Consider the following 17,531-nt stretch of genomic DNA (forward strand, 5'->3'; position numbering starts at 1 on the left):
TATGCCTGGAAATTTTTAAATTAAATGCCAGATTTTGTATACGAAAAAAATGCAGAATCTCTGGCTTATGTTTTATTTATACAAAGAGAATTCACTTTATCCTCTTGTAGAAACCCAGAGTAGGGGCTATTGCCTTATATCAAAGAGAGGTTAAGATAATTTAGGAATAAATTTCAGATTTTGTAAGGCTTAGCCAAAATCTGGTTCATCTCGTTTTTAAGATTTAGCCCTCTGGGGTCCGAATTGAGACCCTGAAGTTTATATAAGGGAATTTTCTCTTTCATGAGTCCTAGACTTCAGTGTTGATCCTTCTCCTTCATATAGTTTCAGAAAGGACACCATTCCATAAAGTCAGTTGGGTCCTTTTATAGGGCACGGGGGACATTCTCAGAAAATAATTATTAATAAAACTAAAAGATGGATTCAAGGAGACAGAGATAGAAGTGGAATGACAATGAAATAAAGGATCCATTCAACTTCTCTCTTTGTAGTGTGTTCTACATAAAGCTCCCTCCTGCATCATTTCTGAACTTTCAGGGGGAAAATGGATGTCTACTTTAAGTTAAAAGTAAATACAAGACTTAAAAAAATTTTTAAGGCTAAAATAGAAAACCAAGAATATTTAAAAGTCTAAATAAAAACTAACGATTAAATAATGTGGGATTTTAATTAGCATTAAAAAGCTAAAGCAAGGAAACAGAAATAATAAAAAGTAACAACACCTTATAGTTTTCTAAAGTTCTAAAAGAATGTAAGATAAATGACATAAAACTTAAAATAGATTTTGAGAGCAGGTAAAGAAAAAAGATGTAATATTAAAATAAACATAAAAATCTAACAAAAATTTCAAGTATGAAATTCAGACAAGAAGAAATAAAATTATAAAGGTATAAACTTTTTTAAAAGCTGAAGGTTACTATAACTGAGGAAAGAAGTATAAATTCCATGTAAAAATATCAAATGCAAAAATACCTAAAAGGCAGCTATAATAATAAGGTAACTAATAATAATAAGGTAGGTTAACAAAAAATTCTTCTTGGATCAGCAACATACTTTAAGAATGGAGAGCCAACGGGACAGAGGAAAAGATGTAGTTCTATCTTTATTTGACAAAGTGAATATTTGACAAAGAAGTTATTTACATTTAATTTTCAAACAGCTTTAAAAATCAGTTATTTGGTTTAAAGTTCAAAAAGCAGTTAGATCCCACATACCAGAATATCTTTGTAAATAAGACTACCACAAATGTTAAAAGCAGAAAAAAAAAATTTAATGCCTCCTAGAGATAAACAAAAAAGTAATCAAAATAATAGTATTCTAGAACCAAAAGTTTTAATAGTATACAGCTACCTAGACAGAAGACAATCACCATTACATATTTGAATAAACTCCAAATACATTAAATTATTTTAGGAATTACAGTATTAAAAATAAATAATTTTAACTGAGTTTTAAAAATCTAAAACCAAGTTTAATTCTGTCTTATAAGGAAAATAAGGAAGTGTGAACTTGGTTTTAGAAATAATTTTATCAAAAAACTTTGAAGGTTTTAAGACTAGTATAACTTTTTCTTGTCTGGAAATTTCTCTCCCTATTACATTATCCCTTCATTTGCCCTCACAATCAAGCTCATCATCAACAACCAGCTACAATCATTAACTCCTAAAACACTGAAGTTTATTTACTTATTTTCAAAGTGCACTGCACCTAAAAAGAATGTTTTAGAGCTTGAAAGTTTTGAGAGATAAATTTAACACAGCAGCAAGTACCATCTATTTGACTCTGGTTTATCTAGCTGATGATCTCCTCACTGAGACTATAAAAATTACCTGTCCCTTTCCCATTTACTTGTTAAGAACTTTTCTAAGTAAGTGTTTTACTGCCTACTTTACATCCTTTTTCTGAAACTGTATATTAAAAGATTAATTCATCATAGTAGTTGTCACCTTGTAAAACATAGATGTGTTTTTTAGCAGCATCCAAGTCATTTAAATTAAGTATCTCTTTAGACTTGGGCTTCATGTACATGAAGAGAATGGTTCCATAGAATACAATCACCACTGTCAGGTGAGCAGAGCAGGTAGAGAACACTTAGTTTCTCCCCTCAGAAGAATGAATTTTGAGGATGCTGACCATGATTGATGTGTAAGAGATAATGATTAATTACAGTGGTGTTAATGTTGTAGCCACAAGCATGATGAACTCATTGCCTCAGATATCAGCACGAGCCAATTTCATGATGGCCGGAATTTCACAGGAAAAATGACTGATGACATTATTCCTACAGAAAGGTAATTGTATTACAAACATGGTTTGTATTGCAGAATTGACAACTCCTATGGTCCAGGACCCAGCTGCCATGAGCACATACGAATCCTTGCTCATGATGACAGGATATCTCAGAGGGTTGCAGATAGCCACATACCGGTCAAAGGCCATCATACTTAGGAGCACATACTCTTTTGTCCCCATAGCTAAGCCAAGGAACATCTGTACTGCACATTTAGAGAAGGAGACGGTATTTCTTTCTGAGAGGAAGCTCACCAGTGTGGAGGGAATGGAGGTGGAGGTGTAGCAGATGTCCAAGAAGGAGAGGTTCCCCAGGAAGAAGTACACAGGAGTGTGAAGGTGGGAGTCCAAGATGCTGATTAAAATGAGGGTACCATTGCCCAGAAGAATGACCACATACATTATTAAGATTAGCACAAAAAAAGAGTAGCTCAAGCCTTGGGTAACCAGAAAGCCCCTTTAAAAAGAATTCCACCAGAATGGTTTGGTTTGCCCATTCCAATTCACTGTTTCTCTTTTATCTGTAAGATATTAGAATTTGTTAAGACAAAATATGTATCTTACTGTGATTACTTTGAAATGTGTACCAGTGCACAAGTATCACACTCCCAGAGAAAAAATGAATAAAAAGGAAAAAAACTAAACAAAAAAGAGAAGAAATCAAGAAAAGTACACTGCAGAGAGAAAAGGTATTAATGGAAAGAGGAAAGTCACATGTCTCAAGCTGCACACAATATGCCATGAAATTCATTTAATCTTATCACAGTTCTAGGAGAAAGGTATTAATATCTATATTTTTATAGACAAATAAAGCAAAATATTAAGTAAAGTTGACTAAAGGTAAATACATAGCAGAATTAAGACTCAAACCTGTCTTCCTTGTTGAAGCCTGAGCTTTGTGTCATATTTGTCATCACACATGTAAACTAGGGTATAATAAAAATGAGCATTGTATTATGTATGTGTAACTGTACAATAAACCATTTTTATTGGCTATAAACCACCACACAATAGATCGATGATCCTGTCACTAATTGAAATTATACTGTGTTACATTTAGTATCTGTCTTGCCCAGTAGCATGCAAACTTTATAAGTGTAGGTACTCTTTCTTGTTTACTTTCACAATCCCAGTACCAATAATAGAGTGAACATAGAGATAGATGTTAAAAAATATTTTTAAATAAATAAATAAAATCAAAGACAAAATAGTGACTAACATTTCTTACTATGTCAATCCTCTATTACTGTTTCCTTTGTTTGTTACCTAATTTAGTCTGAATAGTGACCCATTAGGCAATTATTATTATTATCACTATTCTTCATCATCCTCATTCTACAGAGGAAGAAAATAAGGCACAGGAAAGTTAAATAATTTATTTAAGGTCAAGATTATATATATAAAAAAAGGTAGAACCAGGACTTTAACCTAAGCCATGTGGCTGCAGAGTACAAGCTCTTAATTGTTCAATTTGAAGAGAACTTGGCTTACAGGCTAGAATACCTTGTAATCTGATTGGCAATACTAACATTTCAAAAGAAATAGCAGACTGAAAAACATGATTGATCAGAAAGAAGCAAGATTCCAACATGGTGATTTTAAAGCAGTTGATTTTTGATGCTTTATGTTACGCTAGGAAATTATTCATATCTATGACAATAAATGTGTTGTCATATCATATTTAATCCTTATAATTCTGTATTCTCTTTTCTATGAAAAGTTCTATCTCTTTTTTCATTACTATCATTAACTGATTTTATTTCTTTATAATCTCACAAAAAATTTTCCTGTACTATGTCTACTCCAAAAAAAAAAAAGCTTTGATTTATCCTTTCCACTTTTTACTGTCTCATTAACTTAAGTTTTTGTCTTTATAAATTTCTTTAATCTTATTTGGAATTTTCTAATTTCATGAAATAAAAATGAAATTCTTTAATATTTCATCTTTGTCACTATTTCTAGCTCTAATTAAAGCAATTAAAATACTTTCTGTTTTACTGTAGACAGATTTTGATGTGAAATGCTCTTTTCATTGGTTTCAATAATTTTTTTCCTTTTCATTTCTCTTTGAACCAAGAAAATTTGGTGCTAGGTATATGTTTCTTGCATACCATATGATTAGATATTTTTGTTCCATTTTTGTTATTTATTTCCAATTTTAATTTATTATAATAAGAGTACGTGACCTGTAATTACTAGCTATGGACTTTTTTGAGAGCCAATTACTTGATCCATGTTGTAAATGTTAACAAAAATATGAATTCTCTTTAAGAGGGATATATGGTTTTATATATATACATAATACACATATACATATAATCAAATTTATTTGAATGTATTATTCAAATCTTTGAAATAATTACTTTCTATCATTTATATTGAATCAATTCTATATAATTATTTGTCATCAAGCTCTACTTGTACATCTAGAATTTTTTTAATATGCTTAACCTTTGTGTTGTTTAGTGTATACCTGTTTGTGGCTGATAATCCTCATAAATTGTGAATGTTATCATTAATTGACCTATCTTGATCCTGTTTTGTACTTTAAAGTTAAATTCTACTTTTAGGATATTTATATTACACTTTTTTTCTTTTAGTTTGCTTTGCCTGCTATCTCTTTGTACATCCTATTATTTTCAACTTTTCTTTTTCACTTTTATACTATACTACTTATATCTAGGTTTAGGTTTTAATCTCTTTTTATACTCTCTATCTTTTCTGAGAGAATTCAGTTCATTAGCTTTAAATGTAATTATTAATATACTTCATTTTTTCTTTCTATAGACTTTATTTTTATTATTTATTTTGCATTACTGTATTCTCTTTTTCCCTTCTTCTTTATTTTTGCTGGTTGATTAAGTTATCATTCACTATGTGTTTTCGTTAACTTGAATACTCTACTCATTTTTTCCATTCCAGATGTGGTTACTTTCTCTTTCTCTACTCTCATAATTCGACTTAGAATTATCCCTCAAACACTAAGTATAGAACTACAAGAATATTTTTATTCCTCCATTTTATCCACACCCACATGTTACTGAGATAATTTAGACATGTTTATAATTTCTTTATAATATGTCTTTTTGAGAGTTCTTCTTCAGCCCTTACATTATACAAACTTGGATAGTCAATCTTTTTTTAATTTATCAATATATGTATCTCTATACATCCGCACATTGCTCATTACTGGTTCCTCTTCCTTTCGTTTCTCTTTTATTCTCTTGAGGACTGTATTTTAGTTTATATTTTGGTTTGTTGAGAGTATATTTGCAGAATTTTCCTCAGATGGAAATGTGAGTAGTTAATATATTATCTGAATGCTTAAATATCATCAAATATCTTTTTTTTATTGTGAGTAAAAGAGTATAACTTTTGACCTATAAATTGTACATCTAAGAACATATTTAGGAAATATATATATAAATTATTTATAATGTACAATGTATCATTATATATTATATACAACAAATACATTTATAACTTATATAAGTATATAAGTCAAAAATGTATACTAGTAATATGCGAACATATGTATATATAAATTGTGACTATTATTGTTAATTTACATCTTTATAATATTCAGTACTTTAAAGTGTATATAAATAAAGGGTGTTAAAGACACTCAATGATCAAAATTCCATGGAATTTCCAAACAAATATTTCCTAACATCTCTCACTATGACCCATTCTTTATGTAGCTATGCACTGATACTTCATAGGCACAAGGTATGATTCATGTCTAATAACATTGCCTCCTAGAGATAGACACTCCTGTAGAGTCTCAGTGGACACACAAATTGGTACATGCTCTATGGAGGATAATTAGGTATTATTTATCAAAATCACAAATGCATACATATAACTTTTGACTACAGATTTACTTCTTGCTGATTGTCACCACTATGTTTGCACATGTATAAAGTGATTTACATATGAATTTATTCATTAAAGTATTGTTTATATTAGCAGATGCGGAAAAAAATTTAAATTTCCATGAGAAGGGGACATAGAAATAATGGAATACCATTCTGCTGTCAAAAAGAATAAGGGATTATTTTTGTGCATTGATATCAAAAGATATTCAATAAATATTAAGTGGTAAAGGAATATGCAGATGAATTATATGGTAAACTAACACTTGTGTAAAATGATTGCATATGTATACATACATTTTTACATGCACATAGAGTATCTTTAGAAAAATAAACAAGAATAGTTTGTTATCTCCAGGAAAGGAAATGGACAGTTTCCAGGAATAGAAGGCAGGCTGTTTATTGTATACCCGTTAGTACCTTTAAAACTTTTGAACTTTGTGAATATGTTACCTACTCATAAAATAAATAACAATCAAGCTAAAGAGTTCTTGCCTTTGAGATTCATAACCTTTTTCCTTCCACTTTTCTATTGGTACACTATATCAAACCATCCATTGCCATAGGACATGACTACATAGGTTTAAAAATTGTTCTAATTTGTTCAGTATCACACACCACATGGGAACTGCTAAGGACTAACAGGTATTTAAATACAGGCACATTCTCAATACTCAAGACACTTTATATAGTATCATTAAGATTTCCAGGCCCATATCAATCTCCTGTCCCATCATTGAGCTATAAGCTATTCTTTTACCAGGGTAAGGGTCTGTCCTTCTACCCCATGTCATTTCCTTTCCATTAAATGCGTTACTGCTTTTATGAGCTAGTAAAATTCCTAGAACAGAATTACAGCCAATAAATGTTAGCTATCATTCTTATACATTCTCAAGGTCAAAGAGCCTTCCCTCTTCAGAATCCTTTGTCAATCTCACTTTAAGAGATACTTTGCTCTGAATCTCAGGTCTTCTCAAATTTCAGGACATAATCAGTCTCCTCAGGATGATCTCAAACCCAATCTGATATCGCTATTCTAAATTTCTCCTAACCCCAGCTGTTAACATTCTATAGATTTTATAAAATTTCCATTTATATATTTTTCAGATTTTCTAGGTTATGGTGTAAACCATTTGAGACTCTACATGTACATGTGGAGGTAATACATACACCTGTAAAAATCATCTCTGCAAAAGCCATTGTTTCATGAGCTTCCTCTATGCTACACAATATTCTATCAAGCGCATACCATAATATTGTCAAGAGTATAGGCCTTGGAGAAAGGCTTAGTTGAAATGCCATCTCTGCCCCTTATTAACTAGGTGGCCTGGACATGTTTCTGACCATCACTTTCCTCTGCATAGAATGAAGATGAAGATAGGACCTATACCATACATTTGTTGATGATATTACATAGAAGGGTGTATGTCATTCAATTAGCACAATGATGGTTCCCGTTGGTAGTGGTATTCTTTATATCTCTCTTTTATGGTTCTTCCTTCTGTTAGAGTCTTTTCACACTCTGAACTAGTCACCACTGTTGTTCCATAAGGTCAGGTATAAGTAGTATAAAAGCTTAAGTGTTCACACACACAGTATTCTTGGATGCCAGCAAATTAGCAAAAAGGAAAAAAATCACCCAAAAGATTCAATTTAATCTATAAAAAAAATAGGGTTTTAGAAAGGTGTCAGAGTATTCTATGTCTTAAAACACATAGCTAACTGATTTTGACTAAGATTATTTTAATGTTTTTAGCAGCCCTCTTAACATAAAAAAGAAAAGGAAAAGTCACTCACTTTTATAATTATAACTTAATAGTAGAAAAACAAATATCCAAAATACAGTTGACCCTTGGACAAAATAGGCTATGTAGGTCCACTTACATGCAGATTTTTTTTCAATAGATATATACAGTACTATAAATGTATTTTCTTTATAATTTTCTTAATAACATTTTCTTTTCTCTAGCTTAATTTATTGTAAGAATATATATAATAAATAAGAATATATAATAAATATAACATACAAAATGTTTTAATCAACTATGTTATTGGTAAGGCTTACAATGAACAGTAGGCTATTAGCTGTTAAGTTTTTGGGGAGTCAAAAGTTAGACTTGGATTTCTGCCTGTGCAGAGGTTTGATGCCCTAACACCCACATTGTTCAAGGATCAAGTGTAGTCAAAAACTTTGCATGCAACCACACTACTACAATGCCCAAGTGAATCTCTTTCTAAAGGCTATTCATTGCTTCAATAACTTATCTTTTTCAGATCTCAGAAAATAATTATGTTCAGTTTTTTTTATTTTAATCCAAATTGGTCATAGTATATTCCTCACAGGTTAGCTCTGTAGCACGAGTCCCTATAACAATACCTGGTACCATAGTTCACCTGGTTCTCAGCTGACTAAATCAAATAGAACTGAGTTGTTGCTAGAAGACTTACAAAAACTTGTTTATTATGAACTTTATACTATAGAACATATAGCCTCCTACCTACTGTGTAGTGAGCCTCAATTAGCTAAAGTAGAGAACACAGTGTACACATATTTTGCAATGCACGAAAAAGCTACACAATAACAAAAAGTAATTCATACCTGCTGGGCAAATTCCTTTCAGCTTGTTGCACAATTACCTTTGCATACAAAACTGCTCTTTTGGTCTCATAGCTCTTTTTTTTCCTGCTATGTCTCAGTGAATAGTCCCCAAAATTCCATTTATAATACTTGTCTCTCCTCAGTGATAAAAACATCCATTTTCAAATTTGACACCTTTAACCTATTAGTCCAACTCTTGCTTATAATTGATAAAATTTGTTTCTTTTCTTGGTAATAACTTACCTCCAAACCAAAGGTTTCAGCTCTTTCTAGGTTTCAGTAACAACAAAGTTACAGGTATTTTTATCTTGCTTTTCTACTTACAGCCAAACTTCATGACTCCTCATTAAGTAGCTGAACCTCCATAGAGGCAGCTACCAGTGAGCAGTAGTCATTTTATCATAAAAATTCATCGATTTGTTGACATTTATAGAAACATGATTGTTACAGGTGTGATTACAAGGATAAATTCCTCTAGTTCAGATAAAGTATCATTATATTTCTCTAGTTCAAAGTAGGAAGAAAATACTTAACAATAAATTTTAGGAGTAGGACAATTTGCCCCTGAAGCCCAGGTGGAAACTGCCCCATTGTGAAGAACCCCCAAATACTTAAAGAATCAGTTTCAGTCTTTAGGACACAATCTAAATTGTCTTAAGGACCTCATGAACCTCTATGCACAACTTTAAATTGTTTCAGAGGTAAAATATGTATAAAACTTATGAAACTTCATAAATAAAGCCCTGAAGACCTAACTACAGGAGGCCTATAACTCTTGCATACACAAAATCAGAAGGGGGCTTGTGTATTGTCATCAGTTTCCCCAGGTGAATTCTCCTTTGGTCCCTCAATTTCTCTCCCTCTCTCCCTCCCTCTCCCTCCTCTTACACACACACACACACACACACACACACACACACACACACAATTTTGGAAGTATAATTGATTATTTACTGTACAAATTTCCTGTTCACTTTATAAATTTTGCTTAAAAGTAAAAGTTGACTTTTTGAATAAACATTATGTTGCAAATATTCTAAATGTAATACATACTCATTGTAAAAGAAAACTATTTTAAGGAAGGACGGAAGGAAGGGAGGGAGAAAAAGAGGGTGGGAGGGAGGGAGAAAGAAGTGAAAAGAAGGTAAAGCAAAGCACAAAAAGGTATCCTCAGGCAATACATAGAGGGTAAAGAACAAAGCCGAACATAAATTATAAACAACTTAATGATAACCATAGCTTGAAAAAGATCCTGAACGTCATTATAAAACAGTATAATAACTCAGCATAAAATCATTTGCCTCTCTCTCCTGAAGCACTTTAAGGCTAGACACTTTGGAATAAGTTTTTTCTTTTTCTTCTTTTTTCTTTATTTTCTTTATTTTTTAAATTTATATTTAACTAAATAACTTCAAATAATTTTGTTAGGATAGAATTCTAGAAGTGAAATGAGTAGTTCAAAAAAAATGAAGATTTTTATAAATCCAAAAGATAATACTAATTATATTCCCACCAGTGTTATGGTGTTGCTAATTTCTCTTGCTCTTATTATTAAAATAGTTTAGAGTTTTTTCTAATGTAAAGGGCTTAAAGTGATATATCATTATTGCTTTAAGTGGCAATCTTAATTACTAGAGATATTTAACTTTTTTGTCTTAAATAGTTATATCTTCTTTTATATGTATTTTGTACTCATGTCCTCTACCTATATTTCTATTTGGCATTTTATATATTCTAATCACCTCTGTTTACATGAAATTTATTGCCTACTCAATGAAATTCATAGTAAGAATCTCTATGAATATAAAAATGCCCAAGACACATTCTCTACTTTTAAGAATTCTGTAGGTAGTGAGAAAAATATCCATACAATCAGATGATTTCAATAAAAGGTGGTAATTGCTGCCATAAAAATGATGGCTTAGTGTGCTATGAAAGTATAATTGACAAGTAACACGAAAATCAAGACATAATTTCTAGAAACATTGATACCTGAAATGATTCTTAATTTGTGAGTGAGAATTTGAGAGGCAAAGTAATATAGAGAAGAACATTCCAGGAAGAAGAAACAATAACTTTTATGGTATAAGACAAAAATAGCATGATGAAGGCAGGAAAATAAAAATAACTCAGCATCAGGGGAACGCAAACAGAGAGGTAGATGAGGGTTAGTGGAAAATGAAAGTGAACAAGACCAAAGCAAAGAGAGCCCCATATGCCATGTATAAATCAAGGCTTAGTTACAAATGACAGAATACATTCTGATTTAATCAGAAAGGAATTGTTTCATTTACCATTATTATTAAATAATAATATGGGACTGTTTTCTTGCAATAATTCCTTCCCGGTGTTCTCAGAAAATTGATATTTTCCAAATCACAACTCCTAAGAAAAGTTAACTGAGAAATTGAAAAAATATAAAAGCTTAAAAAATAAATTTCTGAATAGAAAACCCTAGCAGCAGTCCCCACCTTTTTTGGCACTAGGGACCGGAGCTCCTATGAGGATCTAAATGCCTGAAGATCTGAGGGAGAGAGCTGAGGCGGAGATGCTAGCACTGAGGAGCGGCTGCAAATACAGATGAAGCTTCCCTTGCTCGCCCACCGCTCACCTCCTGCTGTGCAGCCCAGTTCCTAACAGGTCACAGTACTGGTCCGCGGCCCAGGGATTGAGGACCCCTGTTCTAGAGGCTCAAATATTAAATAAAGCATCAGTGTTATAATGACAGTACAGTAGGTGACTTGCCTTTCTTTACTTCAGACCTTGATTCTACAAATCCTATGGGGGAAAACCCTCCTTGTCTCCTCCTATGAGGAGAAATATGCGCATTAAAAATCTATTTGTTTTAATTAATTTTCTATCAAAAGTTTATAAGTCTGATATAAGACTAGGACCTAGATCAGTCATCTCAGAGAGTTTATGGAAGCAGATGGACTTAAGCTGTGAGAAAAAAAAAAAAAATTATCCAACATGGCCTGTGGGTTAAACATAATATGCCAGACTCCAGGGTTTTTCTATCTATTTGGAATGCTGGCGTGGGGGGAGGGAATTCTATGAGCTTGTGTAGCACAACTAATAGGCTCTCTTATAGCCCATTTTGTCAGGGTGCAAATCTGATACATCAGTGGTCTCAGCCTTTGCTATTAGATTTAATCTGTGAATAATTATGATGAAACTAGAGTAATTAAATATACTTCACAACTGTTTAATACTCCTGCTATGAAAATTGAAAAGTGAACTTGGAAAAACTAAATTAACATACCCCAAATCCCACAAACATTTAACTTTTATTCATCTGCATAATATATGTTTATCTCCAGCGTGCTCTGAATCCACTGATCCATCTGTATAAAATGGATTCAGCCAAATGGATTTCCCAGAATGTGGCTCACGCCAGAACATATTTCCTCATTCACCTTGGGCTGTTAATTAGAAATGTTCTTCAAATAGAGTAAAAAGTTAATGAAAAAGCCAAGGAAAATCAAAATAATGTCACTTCCTACCTAAGATCCCCCAGGCAACAACTTCCTCGAATCACTAAGGTCACAAAGCTAGTTACTAACAGAGAAAAGGTGTCGAAGGAGGTCTACACTGAAAATCAAGAGCTTGGATATTTTTCTTCTAATTCCAATACTGGAAAAGTATTGGAATTTCCTCGAGATAGCAAAGAAATCTGGCTTCTAAATGGACACTGATATGACACCCTCACCCCCATCCAACCCGATACTCGTCCACATTATTATCTGGACCAGTGGGAGGTTTTCAAACTCAGTTTTAATTTTGCAAGATTTTCTTTTTTTATGTTAAAGCTAACATGTAAGCTGAAACAAAGAAAGGAAATAAAATAAGGATATCCTGATTGATTGCATAGGCTCCGCCTTCGAACTCCACTTACCCATTCCCTAAGTAGTCCCAAATACTCATCATCCTTGAAGTTCCATAGGAAAAGTATTCTAAGTGTTGAACAAAAATACTTTTTAATGGCTTAGGAAGATTTGGAGATTAATGTGAAACTACAGCATAAGGCTCTCCACTGGAAAATGTGGATGTGATGTTTCTGGGTTTCTCTGTTTTACATTTTTCACAACAGAGAGTTTTATTTATTTTGATGAAATAAATTATTTAATGAAGTGTTGCCTATGAAATAGTGTTATATAAAAAAAGCAAATATAAAAAGCTACATAGCAACCAATTCCAATACTGCAGTAAATATATAATATGAAAGACATCGTTCAAAGTGTTTGAAAGTGCCATCTCTTAGTGTTAGAATAATAAGTGAAGTTTCACTTTTCCTCATCCTACTGGCCTGTATCTTGCAAGTCTCTATAATGAGCATGTGATGATATTGAAGTGCAAAGTCATTATAAAAATTTTTAAATAATATGTGAAAGTGCAATAAAGTAAAAGTAACCAAAATCCCAACATAATTTTAAAGTTTCAATAATATATATATAATGTGTTCACAATCCAATACTTTTTCCATTCACTTGCTAAAGAAGCTTCTGTTAAATAGATGTTTTACTGCCTCCTTCACATCCTTATTTCTGAGACTGTAGATTAAAGGATTCATCATGGGAGTCATCACCCCATAAAACATGGATATAAGTTTGTCAGTGGCATCCAAGTCATCTAAATTGTGTGTCTCTTTAGACTTGGGTTTCATGTACATGAAGAGAATAGTTCCATAGAATATTATGACCACAGTCAGGTGGGCTGAACAAGTGGAGAAGGCTTTGCTTCTCCCCTCAGAAGTGCGGATCTTGAGGATGCTGGAAATGATAAATGAGTAAGAGATGACAATCAGGAACAGGGGCATCAATGTGAACAATGTCGTGGCCACAAGCATGATGAACTCATTGCCTGAGATGTCAGCACAAGCCAATTTCATGACGGCCAGAATTTCACAGGAGAAATGATTGATGACATTATTCCTGCAAAAGGTCAATTGTACCACAAATGCAGTTTGTACTGCAGAGTTGATAATCCCTGCCAACCAGGACCCAGCTGCCATGGGCACATAGGAATCCTTGCTCATGATGACAGGATATCTCAGAGGGTTGCAGATAGCCACATACCGGTCAAAGGCCATCATACCAAGGAGCACACACTCTGTTGTCCCCATGGCCAAGCCAAGGAACATCTGTACTGCACAGCCAGAGAAGGAGATGGTCTTTCTTTCTGAGAGGAAGCTCACCAGTGTGGAGGGAATGGAGGTGGAGGTGTAGCAGATGTCCAAGAAGGAGAGGTTCCCCAGGAAGAAGTACATGGGAGTGTGAAGGTGGGAGTCCAAGATGCTGATTAAAATGAGGGTACCATTGCCCAAAAGGATGACTACATACATTATTAAGATTAGCACAAAAAAGAGTAACTCAAGCCTTGGGTAACCAGAAAGCCCCTTTAAAAAGAATTCCACCAAAATGGTTTGGTTTGTCCATTCCATACTTTCTCTCTTTCATCTGTAAATAAATATTCAAATAATTTAAAAATAATAATAATAATTTCTTTACTATGGTAAGTCTAAGTTCAGCAATACACAAGGTTTGCCATACATCCAATGAGATGACAAATGAAAGAAAACAGGGAAGGGAAAGAAGAGAGAAAAGATAAGGAAATGAAGAAATAAACAATACAGGAAGAGAAGTATGAAGGACAAGCTCTTTCTGGACCAGCAACTTTGTGAGGTTTTATTCATCTATTACCTCATTTAAACCACACAATTATTATCATTTTTACAATAAAGAATTTAAGTTAAACTACAAGAGTTTGGCCTAAAGTCATATAATTAATAATTAACATATAATTAATATGTAGCAAAGCCTAAGCTAAAACTCAAGCCTGCTTGTCTTCCACAACTATGTTTTTTATGAACTGTAAAAGCAATACTGAATGCATTATATCAGAGATTCGGTTAGCTAACTCAGAAAAAGCAACCTAGTTCCTAGGTCAGGGAAACTCAACAGTAATCCACTGCATATTAAAACACCGAAAAAAGTGTGTCAATCTGATGGGAGAATGGTCAGCAAAAAATCCAACCAGTGTTTATGGACTGCCTGATTGCCCCAATACCGAGTGCAATTCATGTAAAGTCCAATAATCTGATGTCTTTTTGTTACAATGTAAATGGCCTTTTTCTTGGTGAGACAGAGAGCAATTTTTAAATTTTTACTTTTTAAATTATCATATAGTATAATTGATTTTGTCTCTTTTAGCATACAGTTCTAAGAATTTTGAAACGTGTAGATTCATGTAACTATCACTACAATCAGGACACAGAACTCTCCTATCACCCTAAAACTTGCTTGTGCTATATACCTTTATAGCCATCCCTTTCATCCACTCATACATCCTAGCAAAGACTAATATTTCTTATCCCTACAGTTTTACCTTTTTCAGAATGGCATATAAATGGGAATATATGCGCCATTGGTGTCTGGCTTCTTTCACTGAGTATAAAGCCTCTGAGATTAATCCAAGTTGTTATTGCTGAGTAGTACTCCATTGTATGGATGTGCTACAGTTTATTCAATACCTGTTTTGAATTTATAGCTGCTGTAAATATTTATGCTCAGATTTTTGTGTGAACCAGGTTTTCATTTTTCTAGGGTAAATATGCAAGAGTGGTATACTGGATGATATGAGATATGCATATTTAAGTTTATAGGAAACTGCCAAACAGTTTTCCAAAAATGCTATATCATTTTTGCATTCCAACCAGAAACATATGAGTTCTAGGTGCTTCCCATCCTCGTCAACACTTGGTAATGTTAGCATATATTTTTTTACACATTCTAATAGGTATGCAGTGATATCTCATCACAATTTTAATTTCCCTAATGACTGATGTTGGGGGGGGTGGTTGCCATCCTTATATTCTTTTTAGAAAAATATTATTCACGTCTTTTGCTCATTTTCAATTGGATTGTTTGTTTTCCTATTGTTGAGTTTTGAGATTCTATATATATTCTGGCTATGAATTATTTATTAGATATATGACACATATATTGTCTATAAGTCTGTGACTTGTCTTCTCATTCTCCTAATGCAAACACCTTTAGTTGCCATTTTAATTGGTTGCTGCTTAAGCCCAACTGAAAGAAAGACTATGACCAAACAGACACCTTCTAAAAGTTCTTTGATCTCTCTCACCTTGGGTGATTCCTCAGGGAAATAATCTATTACCACCATGCAGGGCTCAGAAAGGGTAGGTTTTGCAAAGACCTTGACTCATAAATTCTCAAGCCATTCCTTTTTATTTTTCCTCAGAAATAGTGCCTCTCCACCTGCCCTCCACACACACACAAATTTCAAGTAATATCTTTGTTTAAGGACATAGAATTCATTGAAAGTGCCCTGATTCATTCACAAAACAAATAGGCACTTAACATATAGACCATTTCTCCTTATTCAGGAAACTCAGTGAAAATTTTAGGTCTGAATTGAATCCTTTGGACATATTTCACCTAGCTTCTAATTAATAGGGTGCTTCTCTTTCATCCTATTTTGTCCTTATTTCAATCAATTCCACATTTATACTTTGGAATTTTTTTACGCACTAAAGATTCATGCTTCTTTTACTGAGTCCCAGACTCACCTTCTTAATACTAACCACCCAAATCCCAATTTCCTGGTAAGTGAAAACTGAGAAGCAATTTCACTCTGCAAGCTTACTTTGTCTGTTGAAGAGAACATGCATTTTTAAATAAAACTGAGATTTTTACTGACATGCAGATGTGCTTCAGAGCTACGGATGTACCCCAAAATTCTATGAACGATAGAAAACATCTAAGCATGAAGACACAGGATGTTAAAAATATTACAATACAATAAATACAACTATACCCTCTACAGCCCCAACCACAGAGGGTAGGCAGCTATCCAGTTTGGAGGGAAACATGCTCTGACATGGCTTTCAGAGTTCACAGGAGGAAGCTCAAAGCACTACCAAACAAGAAGGCTTGGGGCAAGTCCGTGCGGCAGAAACAGCTACAAGGGACTCGATCTCCTGTTTCCCCAGCTTTGCTTCTTCCCAACCCTACCCTGCCTTGGGGCCTGCACCAGCTAAAAGCTATAGCTTCAGTCCACACTGCTCCACTTAGTTCTCACCAAAAATCTCGTTAGTGGATGGGATCAATGACAAGCCTCTGGCTTTGTGCAGAATACATGGACACTCTATATGGTTTCCATATGGCCAGCAATGACCTCAGCACCAGGGTCCCACATCCATGCCCCCTCTGCTTAAAGGGTCAGTAACTAGCTAGATGACCTTGGGCAATATAAATAACTTTGTTTCTCAGCATCCTTACCTATAACAGGGGATTTTAATAGCTTCATTTTGGTGTTCTTGGGAGAATAAACAATGCTGCAAAGCACCAAGCAAAAGGTAAGTACTATTTTTGGTGTCCTTCATCTTTCATTGATTTGTTCTTTTTTCAGGTTCTTTTACATTTCTGTCTTGTGCCATGTTCCTACAAAAGTATCTTTAACTTTTTATAGTCAGACTTGTTCAGCTATCTGGTCTCTTCTTACCCAATCAACCTACTAATTTTCATCACATCTACCGTATGTCTCATGGATGCCCATTATATTAAACTCTAATCACTCTGAAATGAAGAATATTATACTACTATAGCAAAAGCCAATGCCATTTAAAACAAGGAACTCTCAAGTAGACACTATTTTAAAGAAAGGCTATTTCAATTCATTCATTTAAAAGTTAAATGAGAGTATGTGCATGTGCGTGTCTGTGTCTCACAAATATTATGTCTGAA

The 17,531-nt window shown here is 33.4% G+C and overlaps 1 protein-coding gene and 1 pseudogene across 1 annotated transcript; both read right to left on the reverse strand.

Moving 5' to 3' along the window:
• Nucleotides 1-1,922: 1,922 nt before the first annotated feature.
• On the reverse strand, nucleotides 1,923-2,785 carry LOC120608773 (olfactory receptor 13C9-like; annotated as a pseudogene).
• Nucleotides 2,786-13,224: 10,439 nt separating this feature from the next.
• On the reverse strand, nucleotides 13,225-14,210 carry LOC120608775 (olfactory receptor 13C9). The gene has a single exon (XM_039870748.1). It carries the CDS (start codon nucleotides 14,201-14,203, stop codon nucleotides 13,247-13,249), a length of 957 nt encoding a protein of 318 aa, XP_039726682.1. The 5' UTR covers nucleotides 14,204-14,210; the 3' UTR covers nucleotides 13,225-13,246.
• Nucleotides 14,211-17,531: the final 3,321 nt, after the last annotated feature.

This window comes from Pteropus medius, unplaced genomic scaffold (genome assembly GCF_902729225.1).
Source record: "Pteropus medius unplaced genomic scaffold, Ma_sr-lr_union100, whole genome shotgun sequence".
Taxonomy (NCBI): domain Eukaryota; kingdom Metazoa; phylum Chordata; class Mammalia; order Chiroptera; family Pteropodidae; genus Pteropus; species Pteropus medius.

Coding starts and splice junctions, on each gene's coding strand:
- LOC120608775 (XM_039870748.1), bottom strand. CDS start 14,203: ATGGAATGGACAAACCAAACCATTTTGGTGGAATTCTTTTTAAAGGGG.